This window comes from Chanodichthys erythropterus, chromosome 3, assembly GCF_024489055.1.
Source record: "Chanodichthys erythropterus isolate Z2021 chromosome 3, ASM2448905v1, whole genome shotgun sequence".
NCBI classification, from domain to species: domain Eukaryota; kingdom Metazoa; phylum Chordata; class Actinopteri; order Cypriniformes; family Xenocyprididae; genus Chanodichthys; species Chanodichthys erythropterus.
In genome coordinates, this window is record NC_090223.1 from 48,790,743 (window position 1) to 48,812,406 (window position 21,664).

A 21,664-nucleotide genomic window follows, 5' to 3' on the forward strand; every position below is an offset into this window, starting at 1 on the left:
AATTCTAAGCTTTAGTGACTGCGCAGCATAGCAACCTCACGCGACAGAGACAACTGTCCAAAATCTCTAAAATTTCAACCGGCTAATCGCGTCTACCCGTATAATCGCCCATCCCTACTTATTGTGCTTAATACACTTTAACATCGAGCACACCTCTAATTCGCGATCGCCTTCTGAGAGAGGAAGTGCGCGCACTTTGGCAGTGAGCCAGTCAGCACGAGCGCTGCACCGAGTTCCTTTTCAGGATATATTTCGCTTATAACTCTTTTAACATCAAGCACGTCCCACTCTTTATATTCTCATTCATGCATTTCATCACTCTGAAGTGTCAATAGTGCAATACATTTACATACTACAATATATACGATATAGCAAAATCTCTAACAATAGATATTTTTTTTCATGGTAACAATACATATCGTCATATTGCACAGCCCTACCAGCAACAATACAACATGTGACAAGCGAAATTAGGACGGAGAAACGTCACTCTTCAGAAAAATACGAACAGCAATGGAACTGTTAACCAAAAGTAAAACTATAAAAAATTTCAGTAACTGAAATAAAAAATATAAATATTAGATGAGAAAATTCAACTTAAATGAATGTATTTAGGTTAGCTTTAAGTTTAAGTATTAAAATTACTAAAACTGAAAACGAAAATATAAAAAGAAAAAAAATGCTCAGAGTATATAGCATATAAATGATGCTAAGATAATGGCACTTAGTTTTGTACTAATTATCCGAATCAAATTTCTAAAAAATTTAATTCTGCTAAATCTACCTCATTGGTGGTTAAAGGCATCATCAAGTAAGCTAAAATATTTAATAAACAAGCATACAAGGAAAGGGGGAAGTTTGTGAATTCATTCAATTATACATAAAACAAATAAATTCAATTTATAGAGCGCTCTGTATAATTCTGCAGGTTTTGATGCCATGCATAGTGAAAATTTTGATTAATAACAAGCAAAATGGCCTATGATTAATGCCTAGACCACATACGTTCATAAAGAGCCCCTCTTATAATCCGTTTATCTCTAAGAGTGCATCATTTGAGCATGTATCTAAAGGAAATTGACAGCCACCTGGTGCTGGAGCATTTGAGCAGATTATGAGGCAGAACTAAGTGTCAAAGGTGTCCTCCATTAGCCTGAGCCCAGAAGCTGTGATTTGGGTTCACCAGATACAGCCGCAGTGTTACGTCACCCGCAACTTCCTCTGCACCCCATTTCCTTTGCCTAAAACAGACTGGGTCAAAATAAACTTGCCTTAAAAGACATCTGCTGTGTGTGTGGCCTATCAGATAGACTATGAGCTGTTCTATTTAAAAAATGCTTAAAACCAAACGGTTGTTGATCAGGACGTCTTATTACACTTTTTACCTGCAATGTGCACATGCTGTAAGTTTCAGAAATGACCTTTTAATTACAAGGAGCTTCACTGAGAAGTTCATTAATGATCTGATGCACTTTGTTGTTTCCAAAGATGTTCACTGTCCATCAGCACTGGGATATGAGAGCAAAGGGCAGAGGCTGCTGGGTCAAAGGTCAAGGGTCAAAGGCCAGAAGGGTCATTATTCGCTGCTTAATTGGTGGATTACCCCAGCTGCATGCTCTACTTTATGTGAACACAAGGACACACACTCACACATTAGAGAAACTAACACTGGATTAAGTAACTCTGTCTGCAGAGGAAAAAGCATTGAAAGGTTTCCACTAATAGGTAGTTTTAAAAATTCAGCAATAATATTCAACAAAGAAAATATGATATTGCAGGCTGACTGAAATACCTTTTTTGATACATATAAAATTTCAATGCATAATGTTTAGAAAGTACAATTCTTAAAAACAAAATAAAATAAAGTATATTTAAAACATATATCATTACAATCTTTTTTTTTTTAAAGAAGTCTCTTATGATTACCAAGGCTGTGTTTATTTGATCGAAAATAGAAGTAAAATTGCGAAATATTATTACAATTTATAATAACTGTTATTATTATATATATATATATATATATATATATATATATATATATATATATATATATATATATATATATATATATATATATATATATATATATATATATATATATATATATATATATATATATATATATATATATATATAGTAAAATGTAATTTATTCCTGTGATGGTTCAGCATCATTACTCCAGTCTTCAGTGTCACATGACCCTTCAGAAATCATTCTAATATTATTATTTGAGAAACATTTCTTATTATTATCTATGTTGAAAACAGTTGTGCTGCTTAATATTTTTGTGGAAACCGTGATACATTTATTTCAGGATTCTTTGATTTATAGAAAGTTTGAAAAATCAGCATTTGTTTGAAATAAAATGCTGTATTTAAAGTCATGTTTGCTGAATAAATACATTAATGTCTTTCAAAAACTATTACTGATCCCAAACTTTTGAACAGTACTGTAATTTCCATTCATGCAGCAAGGAAGTGAATCAGCTTATTTACTTTCACAGTGTCACATTCTGACCTGTGCATTTCTGCTTCAGACTGTATGTCTGCGCTGCAGAGTGACTGCGCTCATGGTTGAGCGTCGACTGCACCAAGAGTTTCATTGAAAATCCAACACCATCCATGTGCTCAGGCAGGTAGCAGCATGCAGATTTATGCAGTGATTTAAAGGCTAAAGCTAGATAAATCAAAGTAATCCCTATAATTGTACCACAGAGAGGAACAATCGTTGGTCATATATAATGGAAACCTTTAGTTATCATTTGGTAATTTATTGCTATTACAAAATGCAATTATTAGAATGAACACAAGTATCAATAAGCCAAAATGAAATAAAAATATTATAACTGCAACTCTTAAAAAGTGCTGGAGACGTTTGGATCTAAGTGTTCATATGATTCCCAGCCACAGTTAATGAGCAACATATTATTAGTGGTGCTTGTTTAACTTTGGTGCTTAACTTATACCGTACATTTTAGCTACGGACAAAATACTTCAAATTGTATGGCCTGTTAAGAGATGTGCTCTTACTTTTCTAAGCCATCTGATGTATGATTTTTGTCTGGCGGCATTAAAAAAAAAAAAATCAGGTAAATCCATAGATTTACAGGAGGGAATTTTAAGAGGGACTTGTACAAGTATTATGAAGACTTATGGATGAGCTCTTTTGCCAGTAAAGCACCACTTAGCAACTATCCAGAACATTCAAGCAAACTGGTACAGAAATGAACTTAAAGGTGCAATAAGCAATTTCTGAGAAACCCTGTTGGAAGTGGATCGGACTGAGCAGCACAACACACTTGTAGCCAATCAGCAGAGGGGGCGTGTCCACTCATGATGGGGGAGGAGAGAGAGTGAGTAAGAAGGAGATTTGAAGAAAGACTGTAGAAAGAGAGACAGCTGAGAGACATTACAAAAGAGAAAAGGTCAGTGGAATATCACTGGAAAAAGAAGAGTTATGATCAGGCAAGAGCTTTAGGACCCAAGTTAATATTAGAAAATCTTTCCAGCGCTGGAGAGACCCAAGCAAGAAGGCCTGAATTTGGATGCCGAGGCTGTGTTGTTTCCACTCCAATTGTGAGTAACATTGGTTTTGCTGTGTTTTACAGATCAAGATATGCTGTTGTTGTAATGTTAGCTATAAACGGGACAGTTTTGAGTGTCACTGTTTGTCTGGAGCTGCTGGAGACTATCAAACAACTCTTGCTTGTATTTGCTTTTGTGTACTGTATGTTCATTTTTTGTTCTTCCTTGTTATTCGTTCATCATCTTTGCTTTATTATTCGTGAAGCATTATGAATTTTTGCTATGCTTGAGCTATGATAAAGAGACATCCACTCATTCTTCATGTTTGGTTACAAACATTCTTCCAAATATCTTCCTTTGTTTTCAGCAGAATTAGTTTATTGTTTTTTATGAATTAGAAAAAAAATTACATTAGTTTAGTAGAATGAAACACAAAATGTTTATTCAAACTAGGAATAAATTATATACAGAAAGCAAGCGAAGAAAGTGTCACATCACTAAAGCAGTCTATTTAGCTAACGTGCACATGTGCTGACAGACTTGAGATTCTCTAGAGACAGATCCATCCATCCATCCATCCACTGAAGAACGCTAACAAATTACTCACACTTCACTCTGTCTGGAAAGAGACAGCTTAGATGCTTTTCCACTGTCGGGCCAAATGCTTTTTGTTGCTTAACCGTTCCATTCCGTGCCAGTCTGGCCCAGCCAATATGGATATGGTTTCATTTTCCACCATGAGGCTGATAACGGGCCTCTTTTGAATGTAACAGAAATGTGTTGTAAAAAAAAATTTAAAAGAAAAAGTTGTTGCCTTGGTAAAGCAGGAGTTTACAGACAGTATGAGATCTAAATAGCTACTGTGTTATGGAGGGTTATGAGATATTTCTTTTCATAATGAAAAGACAAAAAAAATTAAAAATTAATTTAATTTTCAATTACCCTCATGTCGTTCCAAAACCCATAAGAATTTAGTTCACTCTTAGGAACACAAATTAAGATATTTTTGATGAAATCCAAGAGGTTTCTGAACCACCCACAGGCAGCAACGTCACTGCAACTTTTTGAGGCACATAAATGTAGTAAAGACGTTGTTGAAATAGTCAATGTGACTACATTTTGGGGTATTTTGTATTTTTTGAAAAACCTACTTTTGAGAACTAGTACTAGGTTTTTTTGCCTGGCAAGTCCAGAATGATATATCTTCTGCAAGATACATCAGTCTGGTCAGTCTGCCCTCCGTTGCACCACGAGTCAACTCCAAACCGTACAGTGCAATCAGATTCGTTTATTTCAGTGACGCAAACAGCGTCACTCTAGTGCGGCGAAAGTCCCTTCAATATCAACAAAGATTGCGCACGCGAGACCCGAGAGTTTGTTCTATTCAGCCGTGAATTCAGTTTTAAATGACCAAAAACACATTCATTATTTACTTTTCGCTGTTGACTCTTGTCGCTTTGCTGACGTCATATCCGCCCTTCTCTGATTGGTTTACTCCGCTTCCTGTTTGCTCTGCCCTAGAAATCAAATTGATTCAATGGCGACCAGACTCATCCGCTGGTACAGCGGTGAGGCTGGATTTTCCAGATATTTTCACCAAACTCAGCACACCTAAGTAAGAGCTCATTCTGTGGTCATGTGAAAAAGGACGCGGCGACTGGCCACTTGGTGGTGCTATAACAGGAAAAAAAAACACAAAAATGGCTAAACTGGCATAAAGTGTTTTTGTCCAAGGTGCCATGACCGTCTATGAGTACATTGACACATCTCAAAAAATAGGTCCGCCATCGGCCAATGAATTTTGAGCTATCGGACAAGGTTAATGGGAGGCCGATCGGAAACAAAACTCGCTGGGCCTGTTTGACTCATGGCCTGTGAGAATTTTGAAAGAAATTGGCCATGGGGGGGCTTCTTCGCATTCTTCACGTGCGTAAATGATCGTGTATTGCACGATTTTTCGCACATGCCCACGACATTCGTATCACATGGTAGAAGTCCTCATTCTGAGCAACTTTGCCTCTAGGACCGCCTCTGTTCATTGAATCATTCCTTAAATATTGGAGATTATTTTGAAAACCAACTCTGGCGAACTAGTCCTAGGTTTTTGGCTCAACCTGGATAGCTGTTAAAACCCTGATAATTGCTGCGCGCAGCTACATTTTTTGTTTGTTTTTTTGCGCACAAAAAGTATTCTCATCACTTCATAACATTAAGGTTGAACCACTGTAATCACATGGACTATTTTAACGATGTCTTTTACTACCTTTCTGGGCCTTGAAAGTGGTAATTGTGTTGCAGTCTATCGGAGACCAGATAGCTCACGGATTTCATCAAAAATATCTTAATTTGTGTTCCGAAGATGAACGAAAGACTTGACATGAAGACATGAGGGTGAGTAATTAATGACAGAATTTTCATTTTTAGGTGAACTAACCCTTTAATTTGTGTTTACTTCACTCAAATAGCGCGCTTGGCCAGCTAAAGAGAAACTGGCAGCCAAACAACAGATGAGTAACCAATCTTGAGTGGCGGTGTCAGTACACACATTCTACCAGGTTAGCCAACCATGCTGAGAATTTGATTGACAGGCGATCTAACCAAACATAACGCCGAATCCACCATTTCGTCCGACAAAGCAGTCAGGGGAGTTAGTATTAGTAGATTAACATCTGTGGACTTGAACTTGAAAAATGGTGTGTACTGACGTCTTTCCGCGGTTGAAACAACATTCCTTCTGATGTTCATTCATGTTTATTTGATTCTATATATCAACTAGTAGGAAGAGATGATCGGTTCACAAGCTGCTTTAACTGTCTTGTCTGTCGACGCGGTTTTACTGCGTGAGAACATGATGTGTGGCATGAGAGCAGCATGGCTTGTCGGACGTAGCAACAGTAAATAAAGAGAGCGGGCCTTTGCAAACGGTCAATTCCAGCAGTTTTTTTTTTATGTTTGGCTATATAAAAAAAGTTATTTTTTTTTGACAGAGTTCTACCTAATCCACCTTTCTTTTTCAACTTGGACCATGTTCGAAACTCAATAGCCACACTAGCTTGCATTACAAAAGCGTGACTGTCTACTTTAAAGGTCATTTTTAATAGTACTGTCTGGTCTGCAGGTGCTTGAAACAGCTGTTCCCCCCAATCACAGTGTGAAGTTTATATCAGATATGAGCAGGAAACCAGATAGCCATTATGCTAAGAGCAGGTTAACATTATAAAGGGGAGCTGAACAGATGTGTTTGGACACGATAAAGCTACTCTAAGTTATCAGGAGACATTTATCCTCCATCAAAATCTAACTAACCATGCTTTTATTTTATTTAGCCGCATTATGTTCCCCGTAGTTTGGAGCTGTGATGATGTTAGACAAAAGAAAACATTATTTTATATAGCAAACAAAAAGTGGCCACGCTAATCTCCATAGGCTTATCTGTCTAATTCTAGCAAGTATGACGTACATGCACACAGTGATTTATTTCATGTACAGTACGTGCAGAAATGTGTGCATGCAAAACCACAACACAACGTCTGTTCTGAAGGAATTTAAAAATAGATGAGACAATCTTTCTGCATATACAGTAGCTACTCAGTTCAGTGGTTCATTGCAGCTCAAGCACTCGTTACTGCTGATTACTGGTATTGTGCTTTTTTAATTAGAACACAATGCTCTGTTGTTTGAGATGCTGCAGGGCCCCTGAAGCGAGCGAGACAGTTGGGGCCATAGACAGGATGGTGTTCAAACCAAGGAATGAAGAATGGGATCTGACTGAGGGTTCATATGTCCTCTTGTGTTTGTGGGTAAAATAACAGTGAGAATATCCATTTTGGCTTTACTTAACATATATACAGTATAAACAATAGCAGAGATTAAGAGACTCATGCTTTGATGTGAAGGAACATAAGGCAAACCTCACAAAACCTCTCAAGACCAGGTAATATTTCACCCCAAAATCAAATGACACACACAAAAAAAGAAGAATTATACCATTTTCTAAGGCTGCACGATATATTAAAACTATTTAAAATCATAATATAGCATAGTGCTGTTGTGAAATCTCAAAGGCTGCACTTCAATGAAATAAATATATGCAGAGTGAAACGCGATGCTTTAATTATTTGCAGGTTACATGTTTCTTAACAGACGCGATGCGATAAGATTCCAGCAATGAGCAATTTCACTATCCACACTAGATGCAACGCGAAAATGAGACGCGATAAAATCAATCAAAAACCACAGCCAATCAGAAGAGAGTGTGGGCGGGCTCTCTCAGCAAGAGCACAGTGGACACAATGAAATGGTATAAGTACTTAGTAAAATTCATAAATATTACACCATTTAAACATTATTTAAAGTAAATACGGAGTGACTGAACCAGTCTTTGTCATAGAACACACTTGTTTGTTCACACTGAGTTGACAGTTTGAACGTTCTTGTGTCCATTTATTTATTTTCAAGATCTGAGATGAATTAGCCAGTGTTGTTTTCATTACAGCTAAAAAGCTGGGAACACAGAACAATATTCAAACTCACATTAGATGCTTTTAACATTAAATAAAGCACATAAACAGTACCTGATATTATCATTGCCATACTTTGTGTTGCTGCTCCAGCCGCGACATCGCGGAGGAATAGAAACAGTTTCTAAAATAGAATATTTGCATGTCGTCTTCGCAGCTGGTTAGGACAAAAACTCGATTAACATGGAAAATATACCTTTTATCGCTTTTCGTGGGTGCTTTGCAGGTGCTTTCAGTGCTTTGCATGTTTTTCAGGTAGGTCTAACAGTAGTTTTCAGGTACAGAAACTGAATAAAGTAATCAATTGTAAAATAACATTGCATATTTGACTATATATATTAAAGATCGATCCGTATTACAGTTACAGAAGCTATTAAATCAAGAGCATTGCGTGATTTCCTTGTCTTTTGTTGTTTGATTAACATTAAAACACAGACAGCAGGAATATTAGGCTGCTGTCACTTTAAGACATAATGCACGGATACAGTTCACACTGAACACACATGATAATCACCAAGACAGGCATGTCCACATAATTTTTGTGTGAATTTGTCTGTTGAAGAGCAAGACTTGAAAGAGAAGTTGGTGTGATATCTTTTCCTAATTAAAGAGTGCTCACTTTCAGCAGTTATTTTATCTATGGTTCGTAACATTTCTTAAAGATTTCTGCTGGATTTCTGCTTTAAACACATACAATTGACAAACTTTAGTGAGGACGCAAGCGAAAGTGATCTCACTTCGGGGATCTATGTGTGCTGACTGGATGGGGCGGAGTCACGTGACTACACATGCACTAGTGTGTTTTTAATGGGTAAGTATTAACAGGATTAAAAAAACAAATTAACCAACATGGAAAAATTAGGTCGGTTAGAGGTTCTGAATTTCGTTTTCAATTACTTTTCGATTAATCGTCCAGTCTTAGTCTGACGTGCTGTGTGTTTCATAGGAAAGTGTTGCACTACGTGGAGCGAAGCACGTCTCAGCAGCTCAGTTAAAAAAACTACATCTCTGCATATGCTGTGAGTTTGGGTTGCATATAAAGTTCATCTGGGAACATAACATGCACCATTGGCATATACGTTGATTTTTTATATTATGTATATAACATCATGTATTTTAAAAGTGTTGTTCAATAAAACCATATGATCACTTGCTTAATGCTTTTGATTCTTTATTTGAACCAATTACCAATTATTTTTGCCTCATTGTTATTATAATTTGTATTATAAAGTCATGATAAAGCATATTGGTCACTTAGGTCTATATTTATCACCACAAAAAAAATATATTTATATAATATGATTTCTCGATTACCAAAAAAATCTTTAGTGACAGAACTAAAAATAATGATAATAAAAAGATTTTTTTTTATTATCTTTAAAACAAAAATGTAACAATGGTCCTCAGAATGACTTATTTTAGCACAATTAAATTGCTTTTTGTTCATAATAGACAACACAAACATTTCTACATCAAACAGCACTTTTTCAATAAAAATGCCATGGAATTGGCACAGCATTACAATTAGTCCTATAGAACTAAACAAAAACTAAAACTTGGGGGGAAAATATAGAAATCTTGGCAAGTTTGACACCAGTTATGCCAGCTAAACATGCAAAGAAATGTAAATGTGTATGTGAAAAGCCTAAAAAGTCTCTCTCTCTCTGTGTCTCTCTCTCACACACACACACAAATGCACTCTTCACTGAAAGGACATCATAAAATAGATGACAAGATCAATTTTTGTAATGTCATTCAGCTTACAAAAGCAGCAAGCTTCTACCGACTACTTATATTTCTTTCATGCTGACCTGACTCCCAAAGATTTCCTCTTGCATTAAATATGCTACTGGGCTATTCCCATGCCACCATGAGGTAACTGCTTCTATTTGCCATGGCAACAAAACCACACTAGACAACAAATAACCTGTAGGGTGGGCCCTAGGGTGGGCTATGCCACATGCCAGATACTCCCTTACAATATCTGCCATCTAGCTATAATGTTTAACTCCAGCAGTAGTGATTACATCTGGCCTTGTGTCTCCAGTGATCATAACAATACGCTCTTACTGACTGCAGTATAATAAAGTAAACAGTGTATGGCATGTTCTACTATATATGGCCATATGTGTGAACGCCTGCAAGAGCGAACAGCCAAATCTGTGCCAGTTGTGACAATGATGCTTACATTTGCAAAGCATATGAACCTAGGGCGCCACTTTAGGTGCTGTACGCTGTTGCCTTTGCGTTTACTGCACACTGCACAAACTTGGGATTGTAGTAGCCTAGTGGCTATAGATCAAGATAGGTAAATGGAATAAAAAAAAAATACCATTCAAAAAGTTTTTGAAAGAAGAGTGCATGACAAATAAAGTTCAATCTGAGGTGCTGAAATGAGTTATCAGCAATTCCAGTCTCAATTCCTGTTACAAACCTACATGTACATAATGTACCAAATTTGCATAATGCCAGCCATTGGTCTTTACTGGCTGATCCTTTGACCCTCAAACACTAGTTGAAACACTAGCCTGGAAGAGTTTGGTTCATGTTGTCGAGAAGATGCTGTTTTCTGTGCTGTGAGTTCACTTTGCAAACAGCATAAGGACTCGCACTGGAATTGATACAGAAAAAAAACAAAAAAAAAACGACACCATCTGTCTATCAAGTGCTGAGGAAGCCTCCAGAGATGAAATTCAGATTTGGTAATGGCCTCTTTCTTTCTGATGCGTGTTGTAAGCGGTTGACGAATCACATCAGACTATGCCCGTCTGACCAATCAGAGCAGAGTAGGTTCGCAGAAAGGAGGGGTTTAGAGAGACTGAATCTTCAAACTAAACATTTTCTTTGAGAAATGAGGTGATGTGAAATATATATTATGAGAAAAGTGACTGTTGCTTTTATGAGAAAAGTGTATTTTGACTACTAGCATGACTTGATCCAAAATGGTCCCTTTATATTGGTTACTCTGAATGACATCAGTGAAATTCATTTTTTCTCATAACAAAGCAACGACTTCTACACATAATTTTAATACCATTTTGCACTATGTTAATATATGATGTTATACAATCATGCCAGAATAAAAAAATATATATACATTTATAACATTTTAAGATGTTTTAATCACAAATGAAATGGCTGTATTGGATTTTGGACGGTTAAACCAAATGATCTTTTGACACTTCAAAATCTTTAAAATAACTTTATATGTAGTAAAATATAATTAAAACCTATTGGATTCAATAAATGAGATTTAGTTGTACTACCTCACATACTTTGGATGACATATCTTTGTTTGTTTATTATTATTATTATTAAGTCCTTTGACCCAAATCTTTTCTCTCCAAAACAAAACCAGGAACCTTTAAAATATCATAATAGGGGCATTTTAATGCCATCTTGCAAAATAAGTGATCTTGAAAATAAGTGAAAAATCTTACTGACTGTGAAACATTCTATTATTTCCAATTAAAGTGTTATTTATTCTAGTTAAAGTGTTTGACTGCAAGTCTAGAGAAATCCAGACTGTTCACAGTGCATCTGCAACATGTCAGACTAAAATGAAATGATTCTGACATAATGTCATTTTCCAGTCATTTACCAGACACCGCAGAGTCATAATCTGCTGCACCTCAGTATGACCACGTCAAGCCTGTTGCTTTGACAGTATCACAGACACATATGCAGATAATTGGACATTGTGCTATTCTGTCGCCAGGAGCGAAGATCCCGTAACCATGGAAACATGGTTCTCCACAAATCTGATTCAGAAATATGAAGAGTGTTCTGGAGCTTTCCAAAGAAAAATGACAACATAAGCTTTAGGACTTAAGATGATGTACAATACAAAATAGCCATGCTAATCAGTGTTTTCCAACTAAATTTGCTTGTAATTCTGATAAATGGTGACTGTAATACATTCACAACAGCCAAAAAAAATGATATCAATCTTAAAACACGATAGCACGCATCTGCAGTCCCTGGCGAGAAAGCCTGATAATAAGTGTGGTGAATTTCCAGCTGAGTGCTGGATGTTTTGGGCAGTTTGGGCTGTTTCGTGTGTTCTCATAGAGGGTTTAAAAGCAGAAAGCTGAGAGTTTGTTCCCTTCATGGTGGATCTGTATGCATAATGGATTCTCCTCAGCAGTGAAACTGTATTCCATGCACAAAGACAGAGCAACCTGAGCGAAATTCCTGGGAGAGGCTTTTTTTTCTTCTCGTTGTTGTTTAGGGTTTGTGGCATCTCCCCGACTCAAAAAGCCAACAATCCACGCAATGCTATTTCCCCACACCCACATTAAAACACACTTTCCACTACTGTCAGACACAATGCCTCATTTTATTTCGACGCAAGTTGCCATGGTGACGAGAGCAACAGAGCGAATACAGTGGCTACTCACAAGCCCCTCTGACACGACTCACACCCTCACCCCGCTAAACACAAGACCAGTGCTGACAACAAGAAACCGGCTGAAAACAACGCAACCCGATTCATCATAATGAGGAATATATTGAGAGATGACGAGCATTTACCTTCTCTCATTGTCATCTAGGTGGGCAAACAGCACATTCTTAGAGATGGCTTTGGCCAGCGCAGTCATTGTCTTGTAGTCCTTTGGAATGACCTGTAACCAAAGAAAACAATAAGTCACTAGATTAAACAAACAAATTATTAGGTTTTCTTGGCATTCTGCAAAATAATATCTAACTACATTTGTGTATTTTCACAAGGAAATTAGTTAAAAGAGCAATTAAAAGACCAATTAAGTTAAAAGTTAAAAGACCAATCTCAACTCTCTTTTTCACCTGTTTTATCATACACAAGGCAAAAAGTGTAATTCTGATTGCTTAGAGATTACTTAATTAATAGTACACCTCTCCTCAATAATGTCCATGATTTGAAAAATCATTCATGTTCATACTGTAGCACAAATGATGCAGGACGAGTTATGTACAAATGTTTAGTACTTAGGGTTTGCGGTTATTAAATGGGTCATGGCATGGATTTTTTAAAATTATTATTATTTTAATGTGTTCCTTGAGGTTCATTTATAATGTTAATAATGTTTTTTTTGCACACACCCCCAAAAAACAGGTATAAACTGTATTTGAAAAAAATATTTTTTAACCTTCATTCTGACCCTCTGTCTGAAATTATCCATTTTTAAAGGGCAGCTCCTTTAAGGCTTGTCAGTAAACGGCCACTGTTATGTTTGGCTAACATCACTGCTTAGGAAACAGTATCAACGCCCACTCGCTTTTGTATGTGAGTAAGTGTTTTAAAAATATTATCCATATAAAACTATCATTTACAGACAACACATTATGAAATGCTGTCAGAAATAATAAACTTTTAACAAAAGTTTATTTGCAAACTCTCTGTGCCTCGTTTATAAAACGAAATACTCCGAACAAACAAGTAATCCTCCAACGCTATCCGGGACACCATTAAAATGAACCATCCACTTTTTCCTGATGCTGGTAATCTTCTGAAATCTTTACAGAGATGCAAACGACCTGCGTAAAAGAGAACATTCTTTCACTCATCCATTTGTCCTGTTGTCGACAAACTCGAGTGCCAGGAGTGTCAGAAACTGAGAATTTTAAGTTGATAATTATGAAAAATGCATAAAAATAGTAGTTTTAAATTTTATATAAATTATATGTATTCCAAAACATGTTTTATTCTAAAAATGTGAGAAAATCAAAGCCATAAATCTAAAAAAGTTGTGTTCCAAATTTGAGGTTGATATCTTAAAAAATTAGCTTGCAGTAATATTCTGTTTGGACGCAGTACCAAACATTTCCACTAGATGAAATTCCCATTTTTTTCCAATGCGGTCATTTTTTATGCGAACAGTACAAGTGTTTTCAGTACAAAAGGCTTTTATGTTTATGTCTATTATTTGTGTGTGTGTGTGTGTGTGTGTGTGTGTGTGTACTTGTTTTGGCTATACTTGTGAGGACCAAATGTCCCCACTTATATTGTGAAATACTTTGACAAGCCTCTAGCGAGGACATTTGACTGATTAAAATTGAAAACTGAAAATATAAAATAAAAGTCAGTTCAAAATAATAAATACTATAATAGTATATAATGGACTAGGTACACAAGGTGGCGCCGGTGAGCTGCGGTGATGCGGGTGCGTGCATGGTTACTTCCGCTCATGGCTATCCGGTCTTGGCTGCGTTGGCATATGAAGAAACTCGAATATGAAACTTGGCTATATATAATGAATCTTTTTTTCGTTTTTGTTTTTTAAATTAAAGAGAGGATGGTTGTCTATCAGAGATGAAAGAAAACATTCTTCTTATATTATTGTGTACCTCTTTGTGGTAATTCAACGAGATACGCAATCTTTCAATCTTTCTCCTGTTGATTATGTGGTTCAGGCTCAGCGGTGATCCACAGGGATCTCTTTATCCATACAAAACACTCAAGTGTGTAAAATACATTTCCCGATTTTGTTCTGACAGCCAGGGGAATAAATGGCTCAAAAACTGCCTTCTCTTTCTACGTGGAACAACACTCAACTCTCATGAAGTTTGAATGTTTGCTATTGTCAACCGAAGTATCAATCCTCATCAGAGATATAAATAAGCATATGATATGGGAATATGATATGAACTCAGTGCATTCTTAAGTAACTTTATTTGGTATTATATTTTTACTTTATTTGGCTATATTATTGCTTATTATTGAGAATTTGTATTATTTAGTAGCCAACGTAATTTAAATGCATATAATTTTCAGTGTTTGTATTTCCTACGGAAGAGGATTAGGGTCAAGCAATAATAAAAAAATAAAACCATCTCAAGATTAAAGTTGTTAAATTTAGAGAAAAAACTCGTTAAATTGAGAAAAAAGTCTAAATAAAATGTTGAGAATAAATTCATTAAATTATGAGAAAAAACTTGTGAAATTTCAAGTAAAAAGTTGAGATAAAATGTTGAGAATAAACTCATTAAATTATGAAAATAAAGTCATTAAATTACGAGAAAAAAGTCGTTAAATTATGAGAACAAATTCGTAACTTTTTTCTCATAATTTAATGACTTTATTCTCAACATTTTATCTCGACTTTTTTCTTGAAATTGAACGACATTTTTCTCATAATTTAACGAATTTGTTCTCGTAATTTAACGAGTTTTTTCTCGTAATTTAATGACTTAATTCTCAACATTTTATCTCGACTTTTTTCTCGAAATTTAACGAGTTTTTTCTCGTAATTTAATGACTTTATTCTCAACATTTTATTTAGACTTTTTTCTCGAAATTTAACAACTTTAATCTCGAGATGGTTTTATTTTTTTATTATTGCTTGGCCCTAATCCTCTTCCGTAATTTCCCCTGTTCGTTTCTATTAATTACTGCACTTATTTAGTTCAAGTGAGATGAGTAAAGAGCATCTGTAGCATAAATCATTATTTGTCTGGTGTCTATAAGCATCACAAACAGTATTTTACTACGGGTAAAAAAAAACGTGGCTATATTAAACTGTATGTGTTAAAAATGTAAATTAATTAAAATCTTTTTACAGCCCTTCACAGGGCAAATGTGTGAATTCTCTTGAGGCATTTTATGCAAACGACTCTAATAAATAGTGCATGTATTTTAAAGAAAAATGCACATTTCAACTTGTTTTCTGCTTATATAATTAAGGGGGTGCAGAAAAGGAAAACAACCAATAATATCATTATTTTCATCTAATCAAATAAAATTCACATCCTACCCTGTATTATTTCCTACCGAATATTCTAAAATGCCACATTATGAAAAGTCAAATGTGTTGTGAATGCCAATTTTTGTCAAATATAATGAAACAAATATGTGTGAATATGTGAAAACACAGTCCTGAATCTGGACCTGAATCTGAATCTAAAGAAAAGACTGAGACAAATCCAAAACAGTGTGCTTGAAAATAATGCGATTTTTATTAACCTTTCTGACGTAGCTGACGGCATCCTCCTCTGTGTAGACTTCAGCACTGACCCCACCTCTCCGGCGCCTGGCCTTCACCACCGGGTTTGGAGGAGGAGGAGACACTTCATCATCGTGAGAGTCCGACTGCGAATTGGACTTCTGACGGGCCATGATCTGCTTGCATTCTTCCTGTGGAGAGAGGAAGTAAATGATACATATGAATAATAATCCATTTGAAAACATTGAGAGGGCTGTGACCATCTAATGAAGGCCCATTCATTAGATGGACACCCAAAAACCTGTGCAGAGTTAAAAAGAGGGTAAAGCTACGATTAAAAATAACGATTACAGATAATAAGCTCTAATGCATCTAAAAGACTGAAACCTACTGTGAGCACAGACAGCAGACACAACAGCACTGAGATTTCACTGGCAGAGCTCGAGAGAGACAGTGAAAGATTCCCGTATGAAAGAGGGAAGAACAATGAAGCTGCGTGCCACAGCACAAATGATGCGTCTGTCTGTGAGAGGCTACACAGTCTTACTGTACATTACTGTATATGGGATAGACATACTGTAGTATAAGTAATATTTATTTATACATGTACTGTGTAAACATTTATGATGAATATGTAGTAATCTAATATGTATAATATGTATACATGTACATGCAATAAACACACATGCAAGAGTGTCAGTATTAATCATTATCATATTGATTTCATAAAACTACACTCACCAGCCAATTCATTATGTACTCCTGTTCAACTGCTCGTTAATGCAAATATCTAATCAGCCAATCACATGGCAGTAACTCAATGCATTGAGGCATTAAGATGATCTGCTGAAGCTCAAACTGAATGGGGAAGAAAGGTGATTTAAGTGACTTTGAACGTGGAATGATTGTTGGTGCCAGACGGGCTGGTCTGTGTACTTCAGAAACTGCTGATCTACTGGGATTTTCACACACAGCCATCTCTAGGGTTTACAGAGAACGGTCTGAAAAAGTTCTGAGGGGCAAAATGTCTTGTTGGTGCCAGAGGTCAGAGGAGAACTGCCAGACTTGTTCGAGCTGATAGAAAGGCAACTCAAATAACCTCATTACAACTGAGGCATGCAGAAGAGCATCTCTGAATTAGGGCTGTCACTAACGATTATTTTTACAATCGAGTAATCGATCGATTACTTTGACGATTAATCAAGTAATGAGATTTTTTTATGGTAATGAAAATAGAAGATGAATTATGTACATTATGTATTATAATAAATGCCTGCAGAGGGCGCCAACGGCCTAGTGATTGTTGTTATTACACAGTAGATTGAATCCTTTAAAGAGTTAGTTCACCCAAAACTGACATTTCTGTCATTAATTACTCACCCTCATGTTGTTCCACACCACCTTTGTTCATCTTCATGAACAAAGGTGTTCAAAAATGAACACAAATGAAGATATTTTTGAAGAAATCTGAGGGCATCTGATCCACACATAGGCAGCAATGACACTGCACATTTTGAGGTCCAGAAAGGTACTAAAGTAGGGCTGGGCAAAATATCACATGAGATTGTCACGCGCATTTCGTCAGTAAAGCCGGTTCCCTGATTACCGCTAAATCGCCATCACCTGCTTTCAAATGGAGCGCCATTTAATAGACAGAGCCGTAGATCACTGAAAAGCCACGCAAGATCGTGCTCATATCGCAGATGAATCGCCTTCGATAATGAAAGCGATATTGCGTGGCTTTTCAGTTATCTACGGCTCTGTCTATTAAATGCCACTCCATTTGAAAGCAGGTGATGGCGATTTAGCGGTAATCAGGGAACCGGCTTTACTGACCAAATGCGCGTGACAATCTCATGCGATATATCACCCAGCTCTATACTAAAGACATCCTTAAAACTGTCGACATGACTGCAGTTGTCAACATTAATATTACGAAGCAACGAGAATACATTTTGTGCCCAAAACTAAACAAAAATAATTACTTTATTCAACAAATTTGTCTGTCCCCGCTACGCTATTTTCGTTGCAGAGCTTCAGTGTTTATGTCTGAATGCATGCGTCGTGCCGCTCAGGTAATACAATTCCGGCCAATAATGAGCCGCCATTCGGACGTAAACACTGAAGATCTGCAACGAAAACAGCATAGTAGTATGACAGGGGACAGAAGAATTTGTTGAATAAAGTCGTTATTTTTGTTTAGTTTTTGCGCACAAAAAGTATTCTCGACACTTCATAACATTAAGGTTGAACCACATCGGCAGTTTTAACAATGTATTTAGTACCTTTCTGGCCCTTAAAATGTGCAATGACGTTGCTACCTATGTGTGGATCAGATACACTTGGATTTCATCAAGAATATCTTAATTTGTGTTCTGAAGATGAACGAAGGTCTTACGGGTTTGGGACGACATGAGGGTGAGTAAGTAATGATTTAGAAATTTCATTTTTGCATGAACTAACCCTTTAATATTTGCCAAATGTTTATTTAATCTTTATTCTTTGGCCACTTCTTTACAATAGATATTGCTACAGTCACTGTAATCTCTTGAACATGTGAACATTAAAACATGCAAACTCAGAGTGAGGATTTAAACTTTTATTTTGAAACTGCGATGAACAGTTCCCATATGTAGACATATGTGTTCTCTGGTCTTTGCTTAGGTTTATAAGTGATTTACGTAACAAATCTGATTAAATGGCTCACATTGTGTTCCCATGTGAACGTTATTAGCAACCCAAACTCACAGAATATGCAGAAATGGAGTTTGTTAACCAAGCTGCTGAGATGCACTCCACTCGCAATCGACGTACTCGAATTGAATCGAGGAATCTTGACAGCCCTACTCTAAACGCACAACATGTCCAACCTTGAAGCAGATACAGCAACAGAAGACCACACCGGGTGCCCTTCCTCTCAGCTAAAGACAGGACACTGAGGCTACAATTTGCATAAACTCACCAAAACTGGACAATAGAAGATTGGAAAAAATGTTGCATGGTCTGATAAGTCTCAATTTCTGCTGCAACGTTCACATGGTAGGGTCAGAATTTGGCGTAAGCAACATGAAAGCATGGGTCCATCTTGCCTTGTATCAATGGTTCAGGCTGGTGGTTGTGTTTTGATATTTTCTTGGCACACTCTGGGCCCATTAGTACTTGTTGAGCGTCGTTTAAACACCACAGCCTACCTGAGTATTCTTGCTGTGGTGAAACAGCAAGATGTGGTGGAACAGGAGATTCGCATCATGGATGAGCAGATGATACATCTGCAGTAACTGTGTGATGCTATCATTTCAACATGGACCAGAATCTCTGAGGAATGTTTCCAGCACCTTGTTAAATCTCTGCCACAAAGAATTAAGGCAGTTATGAAGACAAAAGAGGAGTCCAACCCGGTACTAGCAAGGTGTACCTAATAAAGTGGCAGATGAGTGTGTATAGTGTTTGTGTGTGTGAATATTATATGAGAAGTTTTAGTGCACTTTTATGTGGTTGCTTACTTGCCTGAGTCACTTTCTATGACATCTCTATGACATTCTGGCCTCTATAAATCTGATCAGTCTGTTAATTTTACAATTAAATCTTTTATAGGATATAAAAGATAAAGTGTTTGTAAAATGGCATAAACATTTGCCTCTGAAACATCCCAAGGCACAAATACCAAAGTGAAGGCAGGAAGATACAAAAGAACAGCTGGGCAAATGCCACACACAAACGGACACAAAACACACACATGCTCTCTCCAAAGCTTTAGACAGCCATCAACAGGCCTGTCCTTGAAACAACACATAAAGTGTGCAAATATGCTCGGAAATCTGTGAAATCAGAAAGCATTTATTTGAAATGTATATCTTTTGTAACATTATAGTTGTCTTTACTGTCACTTTTGATCAATTTAATGCAACCTTGCTGAATTATTTAAAATAAATAAATAAATAAAATTCTGACACCAAACTTTGAATATGTTTGGGCTTAAAGGCTACATTTTAATTTTTATTTATATGATTGACAAACCTCCAGCATTATTCTGCAACTGGTACATGAGCAAAATGCTTAGTTCACTCAAAAATGAAAATTCTGTCATTAATTGTTCACCTTCATGTTGTTCCAAACCTGTAAGACCTTCATTCATTTTTGGAACACAAATTAAGATATTTTTGATGAAATCCGAGAGGTATCTGACCCATCCATAGACAGCAATTTAATTACCACTTTCAAGGCCCAGAGAGGTACTAAAGACATCTTTAAATAGTCCATGTGACTGCAACCTTAATGTTATGAAGTTATGTTATGAAAGCCGACTCAGTATTGGCCGACGCTGAACATGTGAGCAGCACGATGCATGCTGACGCAGGTGCCAGCCAAAACAGAGTCACGTGGACTATTTTAATGATGTCTTGTTTTTCTGGACCTATAGATGGGTCAGAAGGCTCTCGGATTAGGACTGTCAAACGATTAATCGCATACAAAATAAAAGTTTGAGCTTGCCTAATATATGTGGGTGTACTGTGTGTAATTATTATGTATATATAAATACAAACACATCCATGTATATATTTGAGAAATATTTACAAGTATATGTATTTATTTATATTTTTATATAATTTATATTATATATAAATACATTTTTTGTACATAAATAACACATTTCTCTTAAATATATACATTAATTTGTGTGTTTTTATATATACATATTATTTACACATATTACTCACACATATATTATGCAAACTCAAACTTTTATTTTGTATGCGATTAATCGCGAGTAATCGTTTGACAGCCCTATCTCAGATTTCATCAAAAATATCTTAACTTGTGTTCCGTAGATGAATGAAGGTCTTACAGGTGTGGAACGACATGAGCGCGAGTAATAAATGACAGAATTTTCATTTTTGCTTAACTAACCTTTAACTGGACAAGAGGTCATGTTATTGGTCAATGCCAATCTCAAGATTGACAAATGTCAGCCTAGCTGATCACTAAGAATCTTGTATAACTTAAGGGGCTTTCACACAGGAGGAACCTTTTCATAGTTCCTAGAACTACTGGCTGAGGTTTTGCCGTGTTCGCACCGCAGGAACTAGGAACAATTTGGTGGAACTAAATTAGCTCCTACTTCAGAGAGGGTCTAAACCAGCTCTATTGAAACTATCACTGATGTAAGTTTACATTGACTCGTCAAACGCATGTCAAACACCAGCACCCAGCATTTTTTTAAAAAACGTATAAACATATTTACTTCACGAACATGGAAAACAGCGATAACGGCATCTACCTTAATTTATTATGTTTGTATTGTTTATGTGAGTTTAATTTTGTACTAGCCATATCATGATTGTCCAAGATGAATTTTCCAACAATGGGACAATAAAGTATATTCATTTCAATACCTGTTGTCTGCAGGCTTGTGTTGTTTTCTCCGCCTCGATGATATGTAACACTGAAAGTTGTCATAGGAGATTTTGTCTCTTAGCCCCACTTTTTGCTCTTTCAGTCGCGTAAATTATGCGTTTACATTCCGTCTCCGTTATCACAAAACAAACGACACACAACAAACACAGCTCCAATCACGGCGTCTTCCATCCACCGTTGTTTAGCATTTGTAAATGCCGCGCTTAAAGACACCGATTCAGAGTTCCTATTCCTGGTGCACATGCAACCAGGAACATGGACAAGGGAGGTGAATTAGTTCTTA

The 21,664-nt window shown here is 36.4% G+C and overlaps 1 protein-coding gene across 3 annotated transcripts in view; it reads right to left on the reverse strand.

Annotated features, from left to right (window-relative positions):
• Nucleotides 1–21,664, reverse strand: part of prkar1b (protein kinase, cAMP-dependent, regulatory, type I, beta) — a 75,052-nt gene that overhangs the window by 46,134 nt on the left and 7,254 nt on the right. For all 3 annotated transcript variants that reach the window (XM_067376765.1, XM_067376758.1, XM_067376753.1), the window contains exons 3-4: nt 15,987–16,157; nt 12,578–12,669 (exon numbers count right to left, since the gene is read on the reverse strand). In XM_067376765.1, coding sequence (XP_067232866.1) covers nt 12,578–12,669; nt 15,987–16,157 — 263 coding nt within the window. The remainder of the gene's footprint in view (nt 1–12,577; nt 12,670–15,986; nt 16,158–21,664) is intronic.